The sequence below is a fragment of the Eutrigla gurnardus genome, assembly GCF_963514095.1.
Source record: "Eutrigla gurnardus genome assembly, chromosome: 6".
NCBI lineage: Eukaryota > Metazoa > Chordata > Actinopteri > Perciformes > Triglidae > Eutrigla > Eutrigla gurnardus.
In genome coordinates, this window is record NC_139920.1 from 17,037,597 (window position 1) to 17,063,513 (window position 25,917).

At 39.6% G+C, this 25,917-nt stretch overlaps 1 protein-coding gene across 2 annotated transcripts in view; it reads left to right on the top strand.

Moving 5' to 3' along the window:
* The window catches only part of rabgap1l (RAB GTPase activating protein 1-like), a 98,319-nt gene that overhangs the window by 208 nt on the left and 72,194 nt on the right, over positions 1 to 25,917 (top strand). The window contains exons 2-11 of one of the 2 annotated variants that reach the window (XM_084012295.1): positions 7,492 to 7,710; positions 8,243 to 8,399; positions 9,695 to 9,899; positions 10,462 to 10,636; positions 11,486 to 11,643; positions 12,368 to 12,478; positions 14,046 to 14,112; positions 14,384 to 14,486; positions 18,447 to 18,613; positions 22,737 to 22,860. In XM_084012295.1, the coding sequence (XP_083868421.1) occupies positions 7,573 to 7,710; positions 8,243 to 8,399; positions 9,695 to 9,899; positions 10,462 to 10,636; positions 11,486 to 11,643; positions 12,368 to 12,478; positions 14,046 to 14,112; positions 14,384 to 14,486; positions 18,447 to 18,613; positions 22,737 to 22,860 (1,405 nt within the window). In that variant the 5' untranslated portion in view covers positions 7,492 to 7,572. The remainder of the gene's footprint in view (positions 1 to 7,491; positions 7,711 to 8,242; positions 8,400 to 9,694; positions 9,900 to 10,461; positions 10,637 to 11,485; positions 11,644 to 12,367; positions 12,479 to 14,045; positions 14,113 to 14,383; positions 14,487 to 18,446; positions 18,614 to 22,736; positions 22,861 to 25,917) is intronic. The other variant, XM_084012296.1, reaches the window with a different exon arrangement.

A 25,917-nucleotide genomic window follows, 5' to 3' on the forward strand; every position in this document is an offset into this window, starting at 1 on the left:
CGTTTTCCTCCAGAAGCGGGCGGGGTGTCGCTAAGTGGGCTCGCTGCTCGAAATAGTGGTCAACTGTTTTGGACTTCGAGCTGATTAGCGTTAGCCAAACTTAGCTTTAGCTCGCAGGTCTAGTACACATAGATACTAGCTAGCTAGCTGCTTGTGTACAGGTCTGGCTGTGAAGATAAATATAATGTTACCGCTGTCATTATGTTATTATTACAAGGCTGTCGTGACTGTATGGATAAGCTAGCTTGACGCTAGCTATGTTTCCTCTCTGTCCGTCTCTCTGTTTTGTATTAACTAACGTTAGCTGCTGTGAGTTGAGTTTGTCTGCTTTACCGTACATATTTAATTTAATAACATTCTCAATGTCCGCGATGAAAAAGCAAAGCAGCCATACAAAGCTAGCCTGCTGCTGATGCTGCGAGAGGCCCGCACACACCAAACGAGAGCAGCAATATCAGTTTACCGCAGTAATTAGTGAGGAAATCTATCCTAACACAGCTAACTGGAGGGCTTTCAGGTCGTAGGAGAAGATGGACCTCAGTGACATCACTGCTGTCATGTTGTCACAGCATCCCCACTGTCTATGGATCCAGGATGTGTCTCTGTACTTGTTAGCACAATCAGTGACTTTGCTGTTCAACTGAGAGAGGAGAGACTGAAGAAAGTTGACACTTTTTCCCCCCATAAGCCATAACTGAAGCAGTTTTTCTGACCTTGAAATTGTCTAGAATATTATCTGGTTGTAATGAAATCCTACATTGATCATTACAGTACAACATCCAGATACGGCTGGTAAATTGGCTTGCTCTTTTAGCCCCTTTCTAAGTGCAACTGTCCATTCACTGGGGGTTGGAGTTGGTTTTGAAACGCCCCGGTTGATATTGGCAATATTTTAAAATGATATAAAGCTACACTTAGTTGATTAATCACAACTATTTTGACAACCGATGAATAATTTAAAAATACATGACCTTGGGAGTGGTGAAAGTGGGATAGATATTTGAATTGATTAGTTGATGTATTGGGAGATGAAATGAATAGATTTATTCATGTGTCTTAGCCGTGTATACTGGCATGGAGAAATTATTTAACAAATGTGGAACTTCTTGGCCAGCAGAGGTTGTGGATGTCAAATAGGAATAAATGGGTACTACTCCGATATGGCAGGCTTTAGCATTGGCACAAAACCAAAGTGGCCTTTTGTTGTTTGTCTTGATGGAGAGGTGTTTATAAGTCATGAAGGAGCCACTTTATTAAGAAGTAGCATTATACAGTGAACTAACCAGTATAGCAGGAATTAATTGGTTTACATTTTACATTGATTCATCAGATTTACCGAGTTGCATAGTCTATTAATAGTCACGTATGCAGTAATACAGGTTGTCACAACATTGTACTTCAGGTTTAAAGATTATACTTAAATGAGGAAGTGATTAAATGACAGGTTTAATGTTTCAGTAAAGTAGACAATATACTGTATTATGTTCACCAACAAGCCTCAAAGCAGGTTTCAGTCCCAGCTATAAAGGAGGCTAAAGGGTTTCTCTCTGTGGGGCTTTTTGGAGAGCCATCTGGTTCAGTCTCGTTCATGTTGAGACTGACTGAGGTTACTGCTAACAAGGTATGCAATGGTTGCGTTTACAGAGAAAGGTTTCCAGGAATATGTGTACAGGGAAATGAACTCCTAACCCTGACAGTGCTAATGTCACACCTTACGCAGTGTGGAGTTATTTATCCAAACACCATTTTAGCAGACTGCAAGTAATTCCAGTGACTGTGTAATCTCAAAACGGAAGAGACAAAAGACTGCACATCTGTAAATTATACTTAGTTAACTCAGCCAAACCATAACAATTTTCTTCTCTTTTATAGGCTACCCATTAAACATGCTTTCCGAAACATAATGTCATCGTTAGGAAAGATGCAGTCAGCAGGTTGGGCAGTCTTGGTAATGTTCGTCACAGGAAGGTCACCAGAGTTAGATTGAGGCAGACATATAGCCATCATATCTAAAACCAAAAGAGACGCCAAGCCAAACAAGCTAAAGAGAAAGTGTAAATGTTTGCACCAACCCTCCTGTGAAGTGTCGTATGTTTTGCACTAATGCATCTTGTACACTATTGTAGGTTATATTTTGTTTAGTCAAATTTCCTGGCGTCCATGCCAATGAAGTTTACTGCTCTACTCTCAGGTATGCATCACAGTATTCATTCAACAGTAGGGCAAGTCAACCCGTAGTAGCACACACACCCTCACAGACGTAATGTGTGTGGTTAGCCCTGTGCCTGTGGATGTTGTTCAGCCTGTCTACTGCTGGCCACTCACAGTTTCCGTACAGCCAGTGGTTGGGTAGCAAGGTTGCCAACTAGGACTGTACTGCCGAGTGCAAACTTTCTAGTTTACAGTTTGAGCCAAAGAAGGATTTACTCTCCCTCCACACAAGGCAGCAACAAGAGAGAAAGATTAGCAACAGAGTAATTGGGATACTGTTTCATGTATGTAATAACTAGGTTTGAAATGACCATGTGGCATCAAATTCTTTAATGGATAAATCAAACAAAGTCGTCTACCCCATGTGATTGTTTTGAAATTACTATTTAAAAGCCTTAATACCGTTTGTTTGCTTGTTTGCCTTTATTTAAACGACACGTTGAATCCATTTAATCAGAAGCAGAACTTTGTAGTTGACCTTTTTTTATTCACAAACTAGTGTGTTACAACATATAACCCTTCTGTATGAATGTTTGTAAGAGGGAGGTTATGGGATGTTCTGTACTTGCACAATGAGCATTAAGTAATTATGATTAATAGCCGGTTCAGTGTGGCTAGAGTTTACCACATGCTTCAAATCCAGTCCGACTTTGGAAGAAGAGACATGATGATTATCCAACAGAGCGAATGAATACTTTTGCTCTAAATGTCATAATGTTTCTTCTCTTTGCAGCGTCTTTAAGTGAATCTGTTGGGGAATTTTCTGCTTTGCGCTGCTCTGTGTAATTGAATAATGTGATTGGAGCACATGACCCTTTTGCTTTTCTCCTGTATGTCTATGTGGGTGTGCACATTCGTGTCTTGTATGTAAGTCACTGTGTGAATCAATGTCCCCTTCATGCTTTGGTTCTCGACTATGTGTGTTTGTATCATAACTGCTGTAAACATTATTTGGTCTATAAAATGTCAGAAAATAGGAAAAAATGCTCACAATTTATCAAAGATCAAAGTGAAATCTTCAAATGTCTTTTTCTGTCCAACCAGCATTCCAAACCTAAACATATTAATTTACAATTATACCGAACTAAGCAGCACATCCTCTCAGTTTAGCAAGCTGGAACCAATTATGTTTTGTTTTTGCCTTTTGCTACAAAAAATCACTCCTTATTAATTACTTGAACAATACTGCTGTTATAGTACTGTAAATTCTGTTTAGCATGAGGTAAATTGTGTTTGTGAAATCTGGAGCAATGTCTGCTAGGCTTCACTTAATTGTTGCTTAACTGTTACAAAAAAATCCTTCTGTGTGTTTTTTCTGCTCATGCTTACCTGCATGTAGCCAGCTTTCAAACAGCAGGATGAAACATGTAGAGGCAATGGGCTGATACTGTTGTGTGGAGAGGCTTTGTCAGTGCTTGTCTTTTGGTGCTGGACAAGCAAATAGCATAGAGTCCACAACAGTAAAGAAAGAAGTCAAGAAAAATACTAAAAACTTAAAAGAGACATGCTCATTTCCAGGTTCGTACTTGGGGTTTCTACAAGAACATGTTTACATGCTTTAATGTTCCAAAAACCTTTTGTTTGTTATTTGACCAGGTATTCACCCTCAGTCTCTGATTGAGCATGTTTCAACTGGATTGCGATGCTAGGCAACAGCCTGGGTCCATTTTTAGTTCCCGTGAGCTGATGTCATTCACATTAAAGATATAAAACAAATAGATTTGACATTATGCCATAATAATGGGATAACCGTCTGCCATCTTACCTGGTTATTGTTTACAATCGACAAAGTTATTAATATTACCCTAGCTAACATTTGACCACTCACCAGCTGATTTCATGCCAATCAAGTGTAAACTAAACATTAGGGATGCACCGAAATGAAAATTCTTGGCCGAAACCAAAAACCGAAAATGAGGAAACCAAGGCCGAAAACCGAAACGCCAAAATTAATATTCCCATTATTAGTACCATTGCATTTATGGTTATGACTGTGTACTAACCTAAAATCAAGGCATTGCAATTCAAAGAATAAATAAATTACAAAAGTATGAAAATATTTATTTAGCACTGACATTAAAACATTGCACAGTATATAATAGCAATCAAAATAAAATGTTTAACTTGACCCCACTCGTTCATTAATAAATAATAATGTACAGGCCTAGAACTGACTGGCTGTTCCAGCCGTGTTGTTTCGGTGATAAAATGATTTCAGCCACCGGTGCATCCCTACTAAATATACAGCACATTAATGACAAGGACAAGTGCTTGTCCTCCTAAATCCCATTTCAATATATCTCAAGACAAAGTAGGCCAATGTTACAGGACACAAAAAGTGAAGCCCTGACAAATAAACACAACACTAACGTTAACCACATCCTTGACAACAACACTAACCATTGTTATTCGAAGCTGTGGGGTCGCACCAAACAAACGTTTCTGCCTTGAATCCTGCAATCAGCCAGTATATTAATATAACTTGTCAGCTGCTTACCTCATGCCTTTACACAAATCTCCTTTTAGTAAAGCCTTAAAATATAATTTATGTCTTGATCAGGTAAAGGAATCCAATCGGGGAGGGGAGATTGGAACTTCAGCAGTTCAGGTCAAGCTTGCAAAAATTCCCACAAAAGTTCCGTACATAATGCAATGAGAATAAAAGACAATTGAGACGAGTCCTTTAGGACTCCTGCTGAAGGCATTTATTTACTTACTTCATCAACTGGAACATCTCCTCATTTCCAGTTAGCGAGGCTCTCTTTTCATCATCAAAACAAACCCCATGCTGGTTGACCAGGAAAAAAAAAAGCTGAATAGGACTCAATTTCTGACATTAATTATAATATGAATATATTAATGTAGGTGTGTCAGGAGTACTCAATCTATTTAGTATTTATACATAAAATATATCGCTTACTGAAATCCCATGAGCCATTCAGAATACCAAAGACAGTTCTTACTTGTTTAATTGCTATCTTATTTAGCAGTAAAACAATTAATGCTGTCTTATCCCTAATCAACAAACACAAAACAACTATTACAAACGAGTATGTAGAGATAATGATCCAACACAGACATTTGAGGAGTAGAAATTCGATGCTTGTTAATATGTTTGGTCACAGATCTGTCAAAATGGTGGATGTAACAATGTCAGTGCAAGTGATTGTAGTGTAACTGCTTAGAAAAACATAGTGGTTGCTATTAGCAACAGTATGTTCAACTCAAACCAACTGCTGGTGGCAGAATAATACATATTACATTTCTTAGCTCATAGTCGAGTATGTTGAATGTTGAAAGTAGAACCAAACAGATTCGGCCTGCCGGACAGACAGGCTCAACTTGCAAATTCCATGAGATCTGGACGTGACTAATCACACCCTAAGCACTGAAAACAATTTTAGGATTGTGGCATATCAGATTTGTGGTTAGTGTAGCGTCCCCGGCTGACTGATGGTCGGACTCTTTAACTGATGCTTCACAAGTGTTTTATTTTTTAGCAGAATAGATGATACCGCTCAATTAAAACCTTTGACACCTTGAACACTCTGAACACACCGTAAGAGCTATGGAATGAAACAAAAATAAAGTATTACCATCTTTGTAATAGCATGTTCAACAATATCAAAATAGTGTGTTTTTAACCTTTAACAGAAAATTAATCCTCATTTACAATCATGAAGTATCCTTTTTAACCTATTTAAGCTTTACTAAAAGCTCAGAATATTGAGCAATAAACAAACATATTTAACTTAAAAATGTATATTTTAACTGCCATTTTGCAGTGTTAACCTCCAAAAATTGTTATTAATGCACACAAAAATAATGCTGCATTTACTAAATACTAGCAAGCAATTTACTGAAATAACTGTCCCTTTCAGACCGATTGACATGCCCTATATCATGCCAAAACAGCATTATTGCTAGCTTAAAATACACTGGTATAAAACGATGCAAAACAATAAAAGGACATCACATTTTGATTAAGCATTAAGCACCACACTAAAACAAAATGATGACAAACATTGTGCCCTTATCAGCCAGGTGCTGAAACTTGTTAGTCGACATTTTCTTAACTTTTTGCCCTTTTAACAGACCCGTTTGCCGTGCACTTTACTTCCTTTTCTCTTTTCCGGTTACAATCTATCAAAATTAAAGCACCAACCTAAAAACAGGAAATAACAGTAAAAATAAACAAACACATTATGGGAATATGCTGTGTCATATTAAAGGTGATTTACAATTGTGCTCATTTCTGCTAGTATCATTTACTTAAAGTTGAAGAATAACATTGGACTCGCAGCCTAAGACGTGGTCTACAAAGGGAGCTGTTTGGCTAGTGCCTTTCTGTGTCCCAAGTCCTGGATGGGTGTGTTGTTTGGTATTGCATGCTACAGTGACAACACTGCACACGGTACTTTAACTGTGATCAAATAAACCTTCTTTTATTAGTTTTAATAGGTCCGAGACGGATGCGCTGCCGCCTGCATTGTGTATACTGTAGAAAGCACTCTGTCACGTAGATCAGTCAAGGAGAAAAATAATGCTAAATATCTTCTAAAGTCTTTTCTTTAACCAGCTTTTTTCCTGCATACATAAGTGTCCTGTATGAGATTGGATTACTATAATTTTATTTGTTTTATTATTTTACTTATTATCCATCCATCCATTGTCCTCCGTTTATCTGGGCCGGGTTGCAGGGGCAGCAGGGACATTTAATATCCCGGAATTCACATTCAGTTCAATTACGTTTTATTTACATAGCCCAATATCACACATTTGCCTCAGAGGGCTTTAAAATCTGTTGCATAGGATGAGGAAAAGCTCCCTAAAAAATCCTTAACTGGGGGAAAATAATATAGACACCACTGACTATCTATGTAATTATCATTTTCTTCCAGATTATTTGCCTGAGCCAGCTGAAAGCATGCCACAAGCATCTGTGTAAAAAAGATCAGAATGGTACCACCTCCAGAGCCAGGATACAACCCTGTTAATATTTATATCTTCAATTAGCCTTTGAGCAGCATGAGGGAGCTTAAATGTTCATATTGTTCTCATTATTGTATCCTACTTATAACATTGATTCTCAAATACAGGCTAGCGTACAATCTCTTTGTTTTACTGATGAGAGGGGAAATTAAAAGAAAGGGAGTCGGTTGACTGTGCCTTAATGCATTTCTTCATGTCTTATTTATAAAATATTTATACATATATATATGTATTATATATATATTATATATATGTATAGTCTAATGCAATGTGTTTGTCTTCCCACAGAGCTGGGTGGACAGGAGAGGGAAGGGGGAGGGAAGCTTTAACCCTGGTCTCCCCAGCCGACCCTGAGTAAACCAGCCAGCCATGGATGACCGCTCCTCACTTGGAAAAGTCAGCAGCTCTACCGAGTCCGTGGCCACCGTCACCAGTGAGGAGTTTGTTCTGGTACAGTCCAGTGCTGCAGGGTCACCGCAGGGATCTGAGGGCAAACCAAGACTCAAGGTCAGAACAACACATGGACAGACATTTACACCTGGCTTGAACCAGTACTATATGTAATATCCCTTCTTCAATAGCACACACATGAAGCCACTTGAAAGATGCTGGTCAGATGTGCAAAATGTCAAACACACCAAAAACACAGTTTCCTCCCGATCACCCTATTCCTGGATAGGCCCGTCATGAGTCCTAATTTTGTTGGATGTTATGTTGTCCCAGAAATAATTGCAATAAATGTCATTTTAAGACCATTTTATGCCACTGATATTATTATAATATCATGGCATGATAATGCAAATGCAAAGGAGCAGTGCACTTTTATTTATTAAGAAGAATTGAAATGTGAAGAAAAAAAAATGCAAAGAGCAAATGGAAACAAAGGGATCGACAAGTTTTGCTGAAGTGCTGACTCAGTCCAGGAAGCTATACTATGTCCTCATCTATCTTTATGTGTCCTTATTCTCATCCTGTTCCATCTCTCCTGGTTTCTCCTTTGTCCTCATCCCCAATTTTTCTCCTTTCTTCTCTCCTTCAGATGTCTTGGAATGGGAGCGAGCAGCTGGAGAAAGCTATGGGAGAGGTGTTGGATGATGATGATGATGAGGTGAAGGTGGAGAAGAGCAATGTGGAAAAGATGGAGAAGCACAGGGACCCAGAAAGCGGAGTCCTGAGTCCCCGACCTTCAGTTATAGGTCCATTTACAGTCATTAGTCTACTTTTCACCCAAGTATCAACACTATTGTTCTTTGTGCATACATTTTCCTTCCTTTTCCTGCAAAATATTACAGTTAAAAGGCAGTTGATCTAATTGTCTTGTGAGTTTGGTACCATACACATGCTGCAGCTGAATACTGCCTGAATTAATTTGCTAATTTTACTAGTTCAATCAGAACATCACAGTGTAGCTGTGACACTCACAGTATGCATATGTCATATTTTAAGTGAGATATATTTTTATATATAAAAAAAGTTGCAAACCAGAATGTAGGTTTCTTTTGTTATTGTCTTTCTGCATGCCACTGTCTCCTTCAGAGAGAGAGTGGAAATAACACTGTGGAAAGAATACTTGGATGAAAAATGTTTAAAACTGAGCTGTGTAGCTGAAAATGTGACTTGTCTGCATGGCATTGACATACCAAAATGAGGTTTGCTGTGTCGGATTAGCAAGGCTGGTATCTGAGCTCTCTGACATTGACTCGACTGTTCTGTATATCAGCAAGGACAGGTTGACCCCGACAGCTCAACAAACAGTGGTATAGTGCGCTGTGGTGTTTTTTCAGTGGCAGGTGCAAGGCATTAGCACTACCTATGGGGAAGCTGCTCGCTTTAAGGTGAAATGAAACGGCAAGTGATACCGGGTGTATCACAGAGGAACCGAGGAAGTTCGTTAAGGTGTGTCAAAACCATTTCATAGTGCCATGTAATTATTTTTCATAACATACACACAGTTTAATTAATTTCATATGTACGTCAGTTGTTACCAACTCTTCCTGTGTAGACCTTTGTTTCGATCACACCGCTTTATTTATGTAATTGCAGTTACTTCTTTTTTCACAGTGGTGCTGCCGTGTTGTACTTTACTACTGCCGAGTGAACTAAGAGGAAGTGGTTAGTGCTGCTGTGTAGAATATTTGCCAGTCAGCAGTGGAAGTCCAGTTGCTGTTCTCATTGTTCTGCTTCCTGTTTGCAACGTGTGAAAGTAGAAGGTCAAAGTTAATTTTGGAGAAGACCCTCAAACTTCCTGGACAGTTCTCTCTTTCATCTTCTGCCCTGTCTTTACTTGTTCTTAGTTGTATTTCATTCTCAATGCACTGGTCTGTTGTAGAGCTTTAGACCACAGGATGCCATTCTTAATTTATCTTGGTTCACATTTTCGTGGCTGGTAGAGAAACTAGGTTTGGCTCAGAATATGGACAGAAACCCCAAAGGACATGTTTCAACTTTTCAGAAAGATTAACAAGATCACAAACTTTCTGTCTGTCCACAGAATCATGTCCAGTGCCATCCAGCCCCACGGTGCTGGAGGAGGACAGTGTCCAGTTCAACAAGCTGTCCTACCTTGGCTGCACCTGGGTGAAGGCCCCTCGAAATGAGGCAGAGGCACAGAGGGCCATGGCTACCCTACGGGCTGAAAGCGCCATTCCCATCCCCATCACCCTGCATGTCCCCTGTGGACCAGATGGCTCCGTCAGGTCAGCCACACATTGAGACAGAGACATATTGAGACCTGTTTAGATACACTAAAGAGGATGTGAGGCATAACTTATTTTTCACCAGGCTGAAAATAATTTTGCTCCGTTAGACAAGAGTGTCATGGCGGCCACAGTTTTATGTTTGAATGGAAGCTTGGTTTAATGCCATTTACTGTGTGAGACAATTAGATGTTTTATTAACTCCAAAGTAATATGAAGTATCTGATATGAATTTAATATGCACAGCATCTTAACAGTTTTATTACAGGTCTATAGAGATATGGTAATCTAGGACAGAGATTCTCAATTGTTCTTCAGCCAGGGACGCCTGACAAAACAGATAATAAAGCAGGGTTCCCCTCATGTGCAGTATGTCTCTTGGAATAACTGGTTAAAAACTTCAAATTATCAAAATTCTCAATATCACAATTGATTATTGGGGGAAAATGTATTTGTTAACAAATTTAAATGTAGTATTCTTAAATCTGCTGTTCCATTGATTACAGTATAAATCTGCACCAAAGCGTAATTTTCACATGTTAAATGAAATGACTCTCCCCAGGATTGTGGAACAGGCCTCGGGTACAGACATCGCCTCATTTCCCATTTACAAGGTGTTGTTCTGCGCTCGTGGAAAGGAGGGTTCGCTGGAAAGTGACTGTTTCTCCTTCACCGAGAGTTACCGGAGCTCCGAGGACTTCCAGATTCACGTCTTCTCCTGCCAAATCAAAGAGGCTGTGAGTTGCATACATATGTTCAACATGACAAACTGCAGCTCAACATGCTTTTCAACCCGATGTGGAGCACAATCCCATAACACTAGTCACAAGTAGGCTTTAAAAGAGAGATGATTTTGTCAACATGATTAATCCAGGCCGTGTGAACCAGAACCCTGCTGTGCTAAGGGACGTAAGGCGGAACACCTTGTGTTGTGCAGTCATACTAACAAGCAGAAGATATTAAGAGAACTGTTTTGGACAGGAAGCAGAAATATTTCAAAGTATTTTGGTTAGAGTAAGATGTGAAGTTGCTAACTTGTTAACATACCAGGAGATAAGAGGGTACAAGACCATCCCGCACTTACAGTAATGAATACAGTGAACCACCATAATCAGTGTTTACTGGTCTGTAGTGAGTTCATTCTGAAGTGGCAGTATTGTGAAACTAACTACTGACTCTGCACTCCAATAAACATACAGTAATAACCCCTTCTACCGTGGCCTCATAACAGACGTTTCACTATTTTCACTGTATGCTGACGTAAAAACAGTAGAGCTTACCTGCAGTCTTTTAAGTACTCGCACTGGTAAACCAGTGGAGGGCACTGTAGACTTTTCTCAATAATGTCTGGTTCTATTCTGCTCTTGTTGTACTTAAATTATCATTTTCTGTTATAATATAATATATATATATATATATATATATATATATATATATATATTCTTATTTATTTTTACAGCACATTACTTGATCTTTTCAGCTTGCGCTTCCATTTAGATTTTATGTTATTCTCTTTTTCTTTTTTCTTCTCTACTTCCTTGTCTTTATGCCTATAAACTTAGTTTCGGTTTTCCTTTTCCATCCAGGTCAGTCGTATCCTGTACAGTTTCTCCACAGCCTTTCGGCGTTCTTCACGGCCAGCAGACATCAGGGATACAGCGCTGTCCAGTCCGCCTGATGGCGACCTCTACACATTCACTGTCTCCCTGGAGGTCAAAGAGGATGATGGCAAGGGCAACTACAGGTAATTTGTGCACACACACACACATACACACACACACACACACACACACACACACACACACACACACACACATAACAATTACATAAAAAAGGTGTCTCTGAGTATGTTAAATGCATATTTTTTACATTTTACATGAAAAATGCATGATAATTAAACACCTTTTTATGGAGGATGAGCTATTTTGATCATGATGAAAGCCCTGTTTGATAACACACATGCATAATTACAAACTGTTTGTGTGTGTTTCTTATAACCTCAGAGCTGTTGGTATCACAGATGTGTTGATATTGGAGCTTTAATATTCTGCTGTAATACTGTTTGACTGTTATTGTTTATCCGTAAACGGCTTAAAGTTTATCGGCACAGAAAGACAATCTTTCCATTTTCTAAAGCCATCATATATCAAGTATTTTAGTGATGGATCTTCATTTTCCACTCTCCTCTGAAATAAAATGGCCCAATAGTTGTTTTGAAAGCACAGCAGACACCCGTAAAAAATATAATCCACTTGGAAGACTTGAGGAAAGATATGTCATATTTATCTTTAACTGCGCTAGTCATATTAAGGTATGAATATCCAGCAAAGACACTGGCATTTAACAGCGAGAACAATAACATAAAAGACTACACAATACATAATACATTAAAACACACTAAATTGATATTAAAGAACACCACAGTACAACAATACACAAAATGAAATCCCTAATCTCCTCCTCCACAGTCCGGTGCCTAAGGACAGAGATAAATTCTACTTCAAGCTGCGACAGGGCGTTCAGAAGAAGGTCTTGGTTTCCGTCCAGCAAATGTGCAACAAGGAGTTGGGCATAGAGAGGTGAGGATCCCTGTAAAAAGAGATGATGCATGACGATGTCCTAGTCACCTTCCCCTGGGGCGTCTTTGTTGGGTTTGGGGTCTGTGTTGCAGGTCTTTTACTCCTCAGTCATTTTTCAAGAGAGATTTCATCCTATCTGCTGTATTATTATAGCTTTACCTCGGTAAATCTTTTGGCTTTCCAAAAGTTAGGAATCTCTGTCTTTACTTCCACTAATGCTTTGATTTTTGTGTTTAAATTTTGGGGCATAACTTACTATACATTGAAAAGAGACTGGCCTTTTCCACAGTCTTTGTAAGGCAGCTGTCACAGGAGGACAAATGAGCTGAACTAAAGGAGTTAATGATGTAGAGCTCAAAAACACTGCTCTGAACAAGCTGGGTTCACACAGCATACCAAATCTATAGCCTTGAAACTTAATTCTGGTAAACTATACAATGACTTTCCAGATTAAAGCATCAGACTGGCTTGTTTTCCCAAGGACAGTGCAGACAATCAGTGCCCAAATTGTGCAGAAGGAAAAAGTAAACTGTCTTAAGCCACCCAAATAAAGCATAAAAAACACCCCAACGAAGGAATAAAGGTGAACTTAAATCACTATTGACTTCCTCCAAACTCATTTCTATGTGTTAACGTGATCTAGCAGCACGGCAGCACCAAAGAACTAGGTCATCTGTATCGCTCCCCTCTTTTCTTCTTCATTCCCTCACCTCCTATCGCTATCAGAGGGAGACTGACACCTGCTCTCTTCATTATTTTTAGCGTCTCTGGAAGCTCCTTTTGTGTTCAGACCTGATCCTTCCTGAGCTGCTCAGCCCATATTTGGCAACACTTTGTTTTAGTAATTTTGGATGTTCGTAAGAGCCTCAGTTGCTAAATGCTAAATGCATCATGTGTTTTACTTTGCAAGACACAATGTCTTTCAAACTCAATATACTTCTGAGTCCTGGGTTAGTGAGGGGTTAACTGTTAATGTATTCATGTTTAATTTCTATCAAAATAATTACTGAAACTGAGAGATTCCCCTTAATGGCACATCCAACCTAATACCAAAGGGACTTCACTATAATAAATGATTATGTTGGATTAGTATGATGAACTGGACAAGACCTTAAATATGTTGTGTATTAGAAATAGTAGTTTGCCTGTTATATCTTTTTTTATTTGTACAATTCTCTCTTTTAATTAAAAAAAAAATGTATTTGCTGTTTGTCCATGCTGTCCTTTTCTCTGTGAGGAGCACAGCCAGCAGTGGCAGGAGGAGCCGAGTCTTTTATCACCCTGAAGGAGCTTAGACATGCTAGATTCTTTTCAGCTCCATCAAAATATAAATGCATATTATGGCTTTTTCTAATTGACTAATGCACAATACTGGCTCTTGAAGCCCTTTCAGAGCCAGTGTGATAAAGCATTATTACAATATTTATGAGTGTACTTTGGTTGTTTTATATATTCCAGTTTCCTTTGCCTGCCAACAACTACTCAGATTCACTCTGGTCACTGCAGAGTGTAACTGCAGTGGAATTAGTGATTTTTGATGTGTGTACCTCCCGTGTCTTCCCTCTAGGTGTTTTGGGATGCTGCTGAGTCCAGGACAGAAGGTCTGCAACAGTGACATGCATCTACTAGACATGGTGAGCAGAACACACCTTAGCTAAATCAACCAGCTTTTTTTCTTTTTTTTTTGGTTAGACCTAAATTTGCATATCCAGTTATAGACCTGCACGTTACATCCATTCATTCCTTTTTCCCAGTTTACATTTGCAAAACTGATCTTGCATGCCTGTTGAAAATGTTACATCTACCTGTATTTTACATTAATACTTTTACTTAAACCTCCATTGTGTTGGTGTTTATATGACAATAAATCTTTTGCAAGTACATAATCCATGCATTTATACACAGGAGTCGATGGGAAAGAGCTCTGATGGGAAGGCCTATGTGATCACAGGAACATGGAACCCCAACATAGCGGCCTTCCAGCTGCTGAATGAAGACACACCTAAAGGTGAGGCCAGTTATTGTGCCTCTAAATGTTAAATATTGTCACACAGACTTAATAAATAAAGGAGGTAGGTCAAAACCATGCATACAGACATATTGGCAAAATGTTTAACTGCTGATGAATTTCCTTCTTCAATAATTCTGGTGCACATTAGCAGTAATGTGTTGGCTTTTTGGGGTAATTGTGCATTAAGTGTTGCTGCATTTATGATCTGTGTCAAGCTTGTTTACTGGTTTTCATGCACAAGAAGGAATTGCTTCCTTACATTGTTGTCACATATTATTATGATATGATGTGGGACCGCACAAAGCTCAAGGTCGAGTCTGAGAATTATGCAGTGCTTGCATTGGAGCCTGGATGTGATAATTGCCTTCATCCATTCTCTAGCATAGCATGCAGTCTTGTACCTGGCCTTGTGACCCATTACTTCAGAGAAATGGATTGTGTTTTTGCACACTGAAGCATGACTCCTGTCAGGCAGCAGGGCTAACAGAGTTGTGGATGTGCACTCGTGCGAGAAATGGAATGAAAAACAGCATTCTGACGTGAATATTCTTATGCAATTTACTTTTACCTTACAGCTATTCAGGTCTTTGAGCTTCCTACTTTGCTTCTTTTAGTGGCTCCATGTATTGCATGATGAGTTATAACACAACCTGATAACATGGACCAGGAGGATTATTCTGTTCCGCACACAAATAATGATAATATACTCAGTTGATGGAGTACTTATAAATGTAGTTTATAAATTATGAATTGGAAAAAGAAGAGGGAAGCTTTATTGTTTTGGTCACATCTGTTTTCTGAATATTAACATCTAGAACCTGTATTAAACATAAAATAACATATTCATGAATTAAAAAATGTTTTATTTAAGTTTTAAAACTGTATGCGAAAAACATTTGACCGTGCGGAGTGGATGTAGCTGTTTACAATTTTGGGTTAATTCAAGTTATTATATTTGTGCTCTACAGCGTCAGTTTTTACCAATCCTCAGCAGCCACAACCTTTCCACCTCCACTGGGGAACTCATCAAGGATGCCCACTAAGCCCACTGCTTTTTGATCTCATTGAGCACTTAGCTATTGCGTCACGTAGTTGCAACGATATTTCCGGGATATGAAGGAATGGACATGAACACAAAGTGTTCTTATAAGCGGATGACCTTTTGGTTTTTATAACCAGCCCAGATACCTCTCTGCCACCCATGCTGTCATCGCTCTCCCAATTTGGCCAATTCTCAGGATACAAACTGAATTTACACAAAAGTGAACTCTTCCCTGTGAATGCAGTGGCATTTACATCAGAGTACACTAACCTCCCTTTTAAGATTGTCAAAGATAAATTAACCTACCTTGGCATTTCAGTCACAACGCATGAAACAGTACCCCATGCAATGGTCACTTCTGTCGACATCCCCGGTTGGCCGAATTAATTCCATAAAAATTAACATTCTCTCTAAATTTTCAATCTTTTTCAATCTATACCACTCTTCATCCCCAAAAGATGATTCACTTGACTCCATCATATCTTCCTATATATGGAAGGGAAAGCGCCCTCGACTAAGAAAAGCTCACTCAAATCTTAAAATGAAGGAGGCCTGGCGCTGCCCAATTTTCGCTTTTATTATTGGTCGGCTAATATGCGTTGCCTGGTCGCACTTACGAAAACCAAGCTGACTACCTGTCATGCGTGGCTATGGAATTGGGCTCCAGGACCTCTCCATTCCAGCACTGCTTGGATCTCCACTCCCATTTCCCCCGCTTAAATCAGTGGATAACCTGGTTACCAGGCACACGTTGAGAGTGTGAACTCAGTTTAGAAAATACTTTGGTTTTAACAGCTTTCCTCTTTTGAGCCCCGTTCTTTCCAACCATCTCTTTCCGCCATCTCGATTTTGCGTTCCAAGAATGGCACAGGAAAAGTATCAAGCACTATAAAGATCTTTTTATTGATAACAGCTTTGCAACTTTCTTTAAATTATAACCTACCAAATAACCATTTTTTTCAGGGAACTGCAGACGAGACACTTTCTCCATTCTCGGTTACCAGATTTCCCTGAGGCGCCTGATGCGTGTGTAACTGATAGTCTCCTTAGTCTATGCCTGTCACATAGAGTTTATTTTCTACCATTTACAGCAAGTTGGCAGGTATAAAGCATGCCCCCCTCGACAAAATCCAAACTGCTTGGGAACAGGATTTAAACCTTCCACTGTCCGACAGTGTGTGGGACTCAATCTTCAAGCCGGTCGATTCAACATCTATCTGTGCTCGTCACTGTCTTTTCCAGTTTAAAGTGGTACACAGGGCCCATGTGTCAAAGTCAAATCGTTGTCTCTATCCAGAAGTGGATCCCCACTGTGACAAGTGTAAAAGAGATGAGGCCTCACTTATCCATATGTTTTGGACGTGCCCTAGCCTGGACATTTACTGGAGGGAGGTTTTCTGAACCCTATCCCAAATTATTAATCCCAAATTTCTGAATTTTCGACTTGCTCCATCAAATCCATTACAGCGAACAAATTAGACCACTTGGCAACTTGCTGACATGAAGGCTGTGAGAGTTTGACTTGAAGGTGGGTGGCAGGGCTGTCAAAGCAGTTTGCCTCATGGGAGTCGGACACTTGAAAGCCTAACTGAGGCAGCAGAAAGGCTCACTTTATCACACATGCACACACAAAGCTTTCACATCATCCTTACTGCAAAAGGAATTTATGTGGCATTTGAATGTTTTTCATACATTTTCATGCATTTGAGTGTGATTTGGAACTGGTGGAGGTTTTAAAACCAGTTTATTTGCCTCTGGAAGCACTGGTCGACTTCAAAGTACAATCAGTTATGTCAGTAATGTTCAAGTAGTCTCAAGTCCAGTTAGTGGTCGCACTTTTGGTGTGATTTGAGCCATTGTTTTAGAGCTTGACATTATCAGAGTTGCTTATTAAGATGCCAATAGTTTTTTTTTTTTTTGTCCCTCCACAAGTTGATTGTCTCTTTTCTCTTTGTTTCTCCTTTATAATGAGATTGTCCCCAGAATAGAAGCATGAAGTGATTTGTTCGATTGAAGCTCAAATCTGTTTGAAGTTTGAAGTTCCTGTTGTTTAAACCAAACCTCTGTACTAAGAAAAAAAGTTTAACTTCCAGAGCTTAGTTAGCAGGATGCACTTTTTTTTACCAAATACATACGTTTATAGATTTCAGTTGTGAAGTTCAAGACATTAATGTTGTGTCCCAACCACTAGGGGGTGTTGCATCCCCACGAGAGAAGCCAGCCAGATGACTAGCCAATCTCTTCATCCATCCATTGTCTACCGCTTATCCTGTATTCAGGGTCGCAGGGGGGCTGGAACCGATCCCAGCTGTCATTGGGCGAAGGCAGGGTACACCCTGGACAGGACGCCAGCCGACATGTAGAGACAAACAACCATTCACTCTCACATTCACACCTATGGGCAATTTAGAGTCCCCAATAAACCTATCCCCATCCTGCATGTCTTTGGACTGTGGGAGGAAGCCGGAGAACCCGGAGAGAACCCACGCTTACACGGGGAGAACATGCAAACTCCACACAGAAGGAACCCGGACCCGTGCCCGACCCGGGAATCGAACCCGGGACCCTCTCGCTGTGAGGCGACAGTGCTACCCACTACGCCACCGTGCAGCGCAAATCTCTTTCGTTTAGTTACATTTTTTAATTTTGTTTCATTAGTTCTGAGTATTTTTTTAAATAATAAAACAAAACATCATCATCACATACCCTGGTTACATTTTGGAAGCAGTAGTGCACCTACAGGTGTTTGTCATGTGTACCTAACAATGTCATTCTGTAATTTAATAATAAACAGAGTAGGTAAAAGTGACTCATTGACTGAAAACAAGTAAAAATAAAAGAATCATAGGAGTCTCGCGTAACCTAACTTTTTTTTGCCTGTTTTGCTTATTCTTGCTTATTCCTCATTGTTGCAGATAAACAGGTCTACATGACGGTGGCGGTGGACCTGGTGGTCACGGAGGTCCTGGAGCCAGTTCGCTTCCTGCTGGAGACTCTGGTCAGGATATATCCATCAAATGAACGCTTCTGGTACTTCAGCCGCAAGACATTCAGTGAGACCTTCTACCTCCAACTCAGACAGGTATCTGTGCTGCTACTCTTACAACCCTGATAGAACCGGCACTCATTTGCATGTTTTACATGTAGTTCAAACTCATGGTTTGTTTGTAAAAAATGTCTGATTGGTTGTAGGATTGGGCAATATGCAGATTTATATTGGAAGATTTTTTACATTTGATTTTGCCATCCATGTATATACTATGGTAGCCTTTGCAATTTGGGGGTGTTGCTTAACACTGAGCAGCACTCATTTATGGTCATATTGGATTTTTTTTTAAATTAAATATCTATATTTTTACTATTATAAAAGCAATTCCTTTTTTTTTTATGTATGATTGATTTTCCAGAAAATGTCCTTGTCAGTTTACATCTAAATGTTGACAGTAGTTTGGTTACTATCTTGCAACTATTGAGGTTTACTTGAGGTAAATTTATGAAAATACCATTTTTTTTTATAGTATCTGTCAAAGTATATAACGGAGCCAATCCATTCTGTCATGATTTACACAAAGCAGTCCCACCCACTGTTAGAAAGGTGTCAGCCATATTGCTTTCACAAGGTTATTTCAGTCAAGTTTATTGATATAATCCAACATCACATATGTCTCAGAGGGCTTTAAACCCCACAACTTGGCTCATGTTTCCCACAAAGACCAGGGAAAAGTAGAGCAAGTGGATGGGCAACTTGGAGGAATTGTGGAGTGGAGGAGGAGGTCGGAGTGGGCTTTCATGGGCGTGGTGGTGTGATAGTGATTATGCTGGACCCCAAAAAACATGTGAGAGCTACAGATTTGTGCTGAAAGATGCAAATGTCTCATCGTCTGATTTCCATTCCTCTCTTTCCATCTGTGCATCTCCCACGTTGGCTTCCTCATTTTGTCTGCCTGCCTCTCATTGTCGAGCTGGTGCATTGATGCGCAACATGTTATTCCCTAAACTCTGTGCTCAACTCCAACTCAGTAATTCTATATCTTGTGAGGCTGAGCTTAGGCAGGCGATTGATAGTCCCCACAATCCACTGAAGTGATGAGTTTTGTTGATAGTACCAAATAAAAGGTATCCTAGAAGTTCCTTTATCTTACTGTAAATGTTTAATGGCAAACATCGCGCTCCCTGAAATGTTTTGCCCTCACATCTTCTCTGATTAAAAAGTGCTGAGAGAGAGTGAGTGTGAAAGCGCATTCACTTACCTCCCACCAACACAACACCCATCCTGAGCAGTTGCTGCTGGTGCTTAAAAAACACAGTTAAGCGGTTAGCTTCCTCTTTCCTGTTAAAAAGCAGCTCTCCTTTAGCAGGCCGTGGGGAGCTGGCAAAGCAGTGGAGTGTGGGGAAGCTTTGGATTGTTGGGAGCTAATAAGAGGCTCTGTCTCATTATTGGCATGTGGGTAATTAACAGCGGCGGTCTGACTCGTCCGCCTGATTGCCTCTCTAGTTATCTCCTCAGTGAATGGAAGAGTGTTGGACTGGTGCTGTGGTTAAGAGCTAATTAAAAGATAATATTGTGTGGAGGTTTTTGTGGAAGATGGTAATCAGAGGGGATACAAACGCACGTATGCACGCACACACACACACACACACACACACATGTAGTCCTATTATATTTGTATAAAAGCCAAAAACTGTATCAGGGAGTCATTATCTGTGCCAACTCCGCTTTACCTGGAAACAAACCTGCCAGGATTGTAGGCTACATCATGTGTGAAGTCCAATGTTTTTCCTTTTTCTTTGTTGTGATTTAAAGTACATAACAGGGAAATTTCAACAAAAAAGATATAGATTTAATAGAAATATGCAAGAAGCCTAAAAGGCTTGTCATGGGTCCCCCCCAGTTTTTAATGAAACAATCAAATAAACCAAAACATTTGAATAAAAACTTGTCCCATAATTAAAAAAAATACACCCAAATAAGAAAAGTAATCTAAAACAAAATGATCATTAAAGGAAAAAGAAAACAATTGGTTTCAAGAAAATAACTAAGACTTAGACTTTCAGTTGCAATCTCAAGGTTTTCAACCATAAAAATGTCAAATCACCATCCATCACCGAATGAGGCAACACAAAGGGGACCGAGCCCATGACCCACCGATGAAAGCACAAGCACAGCACATTTATATGCTTGCACCAGGATCTCCGTACACAACTCTTAACCCTCATATACCATTAAAAAGACTCCAGATGGCCAAACTCCAAGCACAAATCCTATTGTCCTCACTCAAATAGGAAAAAAATCAACCAGGACTGAAATCCCAAGTGTTGCCACCCTTCTTAAGTTCCACAATATTGTTCCTTTTTATTTGATAGGAAATTGACTGGCAAGTTTTATCAAGGGAAGTGTGAAGGTTACTAGATTGTCTTGTCTGGTAAGAATGAAGATCTGAGTTGAACTGAAAACATTTCCAGGCAAGCTTTCAATCCAATTGATGACTTTATTTGAAATTCACAAATTTGCATTAAAAAAAAAAATGTTTTAATGTCAAATGTGGATAAAATGTTCCTTTTACCAAACAAAGGAAATGTTTTGTACATGTCTAAGAGTAAAATTAAAGATTTTATCGATATGAAAAGATCAGCAGACAGGTAAACATACATTAACTGCAAGAACTACAGACTATGTTTCTGATGGAGGAAAAGAATCAAACAAAGCTTACCAGCTTGTATGCTTTTAAAATGATCCACTAAAAGTTTGAGCCAGCATTTGGAGGTTGATGTCACCAATGGCAGAGACTTATATTAACTGTTAATGCAGCCATGTATTCATCTCATAGGATAACTTTTAGCAGAGAGAGCTGTTCTTTCTTTATGTATCAACAGATATTTTGGGATAATCCCTTTTTTATCTTTTTTTTTTGTAAATCCTTAATAGATGATACTGTTTTTTGAACAGTGGGCCTTCTTTGGCCCACATTTCTCTCACAATTTCATCAGAGTTAATAATTCACCCCGTAGGGTTAAAAAAATCACCCTAAGCCATAGCAAATCCAACATGTTACCTAAGCCTCCTCAGATTTTCTCTAAAAATAGGCCAGGCTTGATATCCTCTCCCAATTTGTGCTCTCATCACTGACTTGAGTTAGTCATTAGATGCCATGCGAGTGGGCAGATCAATGCCGCTCATTGATCCAGTCTACCAGGTGGAGGAGAGAGGCAACGGCACTACAGTAATTGAATAACCCAGAAATAAACATCAGTAGCTTATGACACCCAAGGTCAAGCTGATGTCTTTGTTATCTTGTGCATTTCTTCAGTCTATTATTGTGGTTTTAAGGTGTGGTTAATGGCTCTACTCGACACATTTTATACCCCAGACTTCAAAATGAACCTGTTGCAGTGATCATTATACTGCAGCAATTTTCAATTCAAATTTAAAACTTTCAATAAAACACACACATTTGTAGTTATTTAATTAATTATGTTTTTTTCTACATTAAAATTCTGTCCGTGGTTTTATATGGCTTTTCCTTGCTGCCTTGGGGTTGGCCTGCAAACTCCTAGTTCCTCATTCATGGCTCTTTGTCTTTTATTGGTGACATCTGATGGGACAGTGAGCTTTGGCCTGACCATCTGCTTGATCAATTCAGACATTTGGTCAATGTCGGGTCTACGACTGGTCATGCTGATTGCCTTGTTGAGGTTGACCCTCACTGTCAGTCTCATGCTGACACAATAATACCTGCAGGTTTTCTCTCCGGAGCTGGAACAGCTGTCTGTCCCGGGGAAATGACGGTATGCTGTTTGGAGGAACTCTGTGCTCGTCCAAGACTGGTGCTATTTTGGCTGCCATGTCCTTAACGTGGGAAATGAACATTTTCAGACTGGATGATCCTCCTCCTCCTAGCTTCCCTGTGCTTGACGGGATTAGTCATCTGCATATGTAAAAGTGTTTAAAGCTCTTCACTGCACTTCAATTGAGCCTCTCAAGCCCCTGTAGCATCTGATTGTCTTTAGGCGCTGCCGTACCTTGGTTGTTTGAGTCAATTTGTCGAGGAATTACTGTACCTTGTTGGCTGCTCATATGCAGTATGTATGCAGTATTATTGAAGAGAATGACTTTGCAGAAAACAATAACGTTATATTATAACTATATAAAATGACTTCCACTTGAGGATTAAATGATGTCTGATCGTATATATGTTTGTGTACAGCAGGCACCAGAGAGGGTGGGTCAGAGCGACGCTGTGTATGAGGTGGTGAGTCTTCAGAGGGAGGCAGAGAGAAGCAATGAAGGACAACTGGCCTCGCCCACTGAGGAAGAGGAGGCTGATGAAGGTAAGGATGTCCCTTTTTTCTCTCTCTCTGTCTCTCTTGCTCTCTCCTCAGTTGCTTGGTTTCCACCCCTCTTACTCTTAGTAGTGTAAATCATATACAATATATACTAACTACATAATCACCTACCATATATACTAGCTACATATAACATATATACTAGCTACATAATCATATAAAATATATTCGTAGCTACATACTCACTAATCATGCAGATTCTTTAGATCTTTGAAAACCCAGTTAGGCCATTATCATTGTTAAGATGCCTGAATTCTTCATTAGAATGCCTCTCCCCTAAATTCACATACATACACACACACAACCACACAGGCGCACGTGACACATCTCAGCATACATTGTCTTCCAAATCTTGCATGATTGAAAAATGCGTCCTCACAATATGTAGAAAGCTGTACAAATCCCGTCTTTAATATCGGAGAAATACAAGACACTTCTATGAACGTTCACGGGCACAACAAAGAAAATAATTTCTCATTTACTCTACATTTCAAATCAACAGAAGTTTATTTTTCCTGGGTGGCATGAACAACCCATCTAAGTGAGTTCATATATCCAGATATTCAGTCTAAAATAGAGGTTTACCAACACTCATCTGCTCTCTGTGTGACATGAATCAACAGTGAAGTTTCATTTTCTTTAGGCGCATAAAAATGGTGTGTTTGGGCATGGGTTTATGTGGGTTGTGTGAAAATGAGTGTGGCAAGATAATGTCCTAACAGCAATGTGTATGGATTACAGGGAATGAGTTTTGAGTGTGTGTTTGTTTGCATAATGTGTGCAAAAAAAAGCATGTATTCTGTGTGCGTTACGAAATACTTTCTGCATGTGTGTGGCACGTTGATCGGCAATGGCTGCAGGCAGAATCTCAGGGGTTTTGATAGCTATTTGTATGATTATGCAGTCTTGTGTGTGTGCTCATGTGTCAAGCGTGAGTGGTTTTTGTGTGGTGCCTGTTCCCAGGGTTCGTTGGCTGATCGCAGTACAGCCCTGCAGTGTTAAACTACCATCAAACAACCCCCCACTCAACCTTTTCGGGTGAAATAAACCGCTTTCTTTCAGTCAAGCAGACCAATGATCTCCCTACCCTTCCAAATAGTGCCAGTTTTTAAATGTGACATAACAATGTAACCGTATCAAGGAAAAATACCTAAACAAAAGACAATTGTGTATGACAATAGAATTGAATAGAGTAAGTAAGAATAGGGCAAGTGTCTTGATTAAGACACTAAATTAATACAAATTTAAAAATGACCAGTTAAGGTGACAAACGAGAGCAATGTAGATATTTTCTCCGATAATGGCAGGGTTGTCCGAGGGAGGGAGGCAAAACGGCAATATCATTAAAAGCACCAGCACTGGCTTTTAGACTTCAGTGGTTTCCAAACATGACCCAGTTTCAGCTCAGTAATAAACAGGACTGGCATTTCCACCTGACCACTGGCTCGGCTGTGCAGGTGTTGCAGATTAAGCTGTGTTGGTTTGGATAAAGGTGCTCATCTCTGTGTTCATTCAGGGTGTTTGTCTGCATGAAAATCACATGGAAATATTGTAAATTACTCATTATTGACTCCAGGTCCGATTGGCAGTGGAAATATGACATCTGGGTGTTTTTTCCCTTTCTAGCACAATGCTTTGACTACTATGACCAACTCATTTTCATCTCAGCCACAAATTCTGTTTTTCTCTGTCCAAGCATTGCTCGAACATCATTCCAAATTAGTCGCAACAAGTTTGAAAGTTTGATTGAATAAGTAACGGATATAAAAAACAATCTTCACTGGCATCCATCCTGCTTAACCATGTTTTCTGGCATGTTCGTGATGGCAAAAGTGAGTGAGGTGGGAAAGGAGTCTTTTATCTATTTTAATTTTTTATGTTTTTGCAGATTTTTTTATTTTTTATTAACCTTTATATTATGCGCTAATTGTTGTGAAAAAAGCTGTGACTTCTCTCTCTCTTTTTGCCACTATATAAATGTGATTCTACGTGTTTCATCTTGAGGCACTAAAAGGCGTTAACAGAGTGGGAGGCAAAAATCGTCGCCCAAAGTCACGAGTCAGCCACCAAGGCCAGTGCTGGCGGCTTTCAACTGCCACTGTGGGACGTGTTTTTCTGTAATGCCCCTCTCCTCCCGAGGCTGAAACCTGGAGGTGCTCAGGGCCGTGGAGCTGGAGGTCAGCCTCATTGTGTACAGAAATGAATACACTCCCAATCTAGATGCCACCGCTGTGAGCACACACACATTCAATTCATATGGATGTTTTTTTCTTCTTCTTGGAAGCAATGTGGAAAATAGGCCTGGAGTGCCATCTCTTTTTTTGTTTTCTTTGCTTTCCCTTTCACAGCAGGCTCTGATTGTTGCTTATTGTGTTTTTTTGTTGCATTGTGTGGGCACACACTTGAATGAATCTGTCTATGAATGTAACGTTCCAATTTCAAATACGCTCAGACTGACACATGGCTCACATCCATTTTTATTTATTATTTTTGCACACGCATAAATCATCCAGATAATGGAAAAAATAAAAATAAGAAGGAATGCGACAGGAGATGTCATGAAGCCACAGACTTATTCTATGGACCTCCACTCAACATAAGGAAAAAACAATTACCAACAGAAGAGAAAAATTACTAAGCTAACAGAATTTAGGAAACTACAACTAAAAATATCGATCCATACAAAAATCTCTTTTTATTCAGAACGCTGGACACATCAAAAAACAAAAGGGCATTGAATTCACAATTAAAGGCTATAAATAAGATAAGAGCTAACATATAAAGGTATACCTTTTGTTTATATATATACACATAGCACAAGTAGGGGATTTCTGCTCACTCTAATGTGAACAAATCCAATCCACTAGCGGCTTCAACATCAGAGAGATCCTATTTGAAAGTAATCCTGCAGTGAATGCACAGCCCCTCTCCAGATTAAAAGGTAACAGTAATGGCCCTCGTCCTCACAGTTTCTTTCATCACCTGGTAAGTTGGCAGTGGCATTGGACTCACGCTTCCTCGCCACGTGGCCTCAGCCAATCT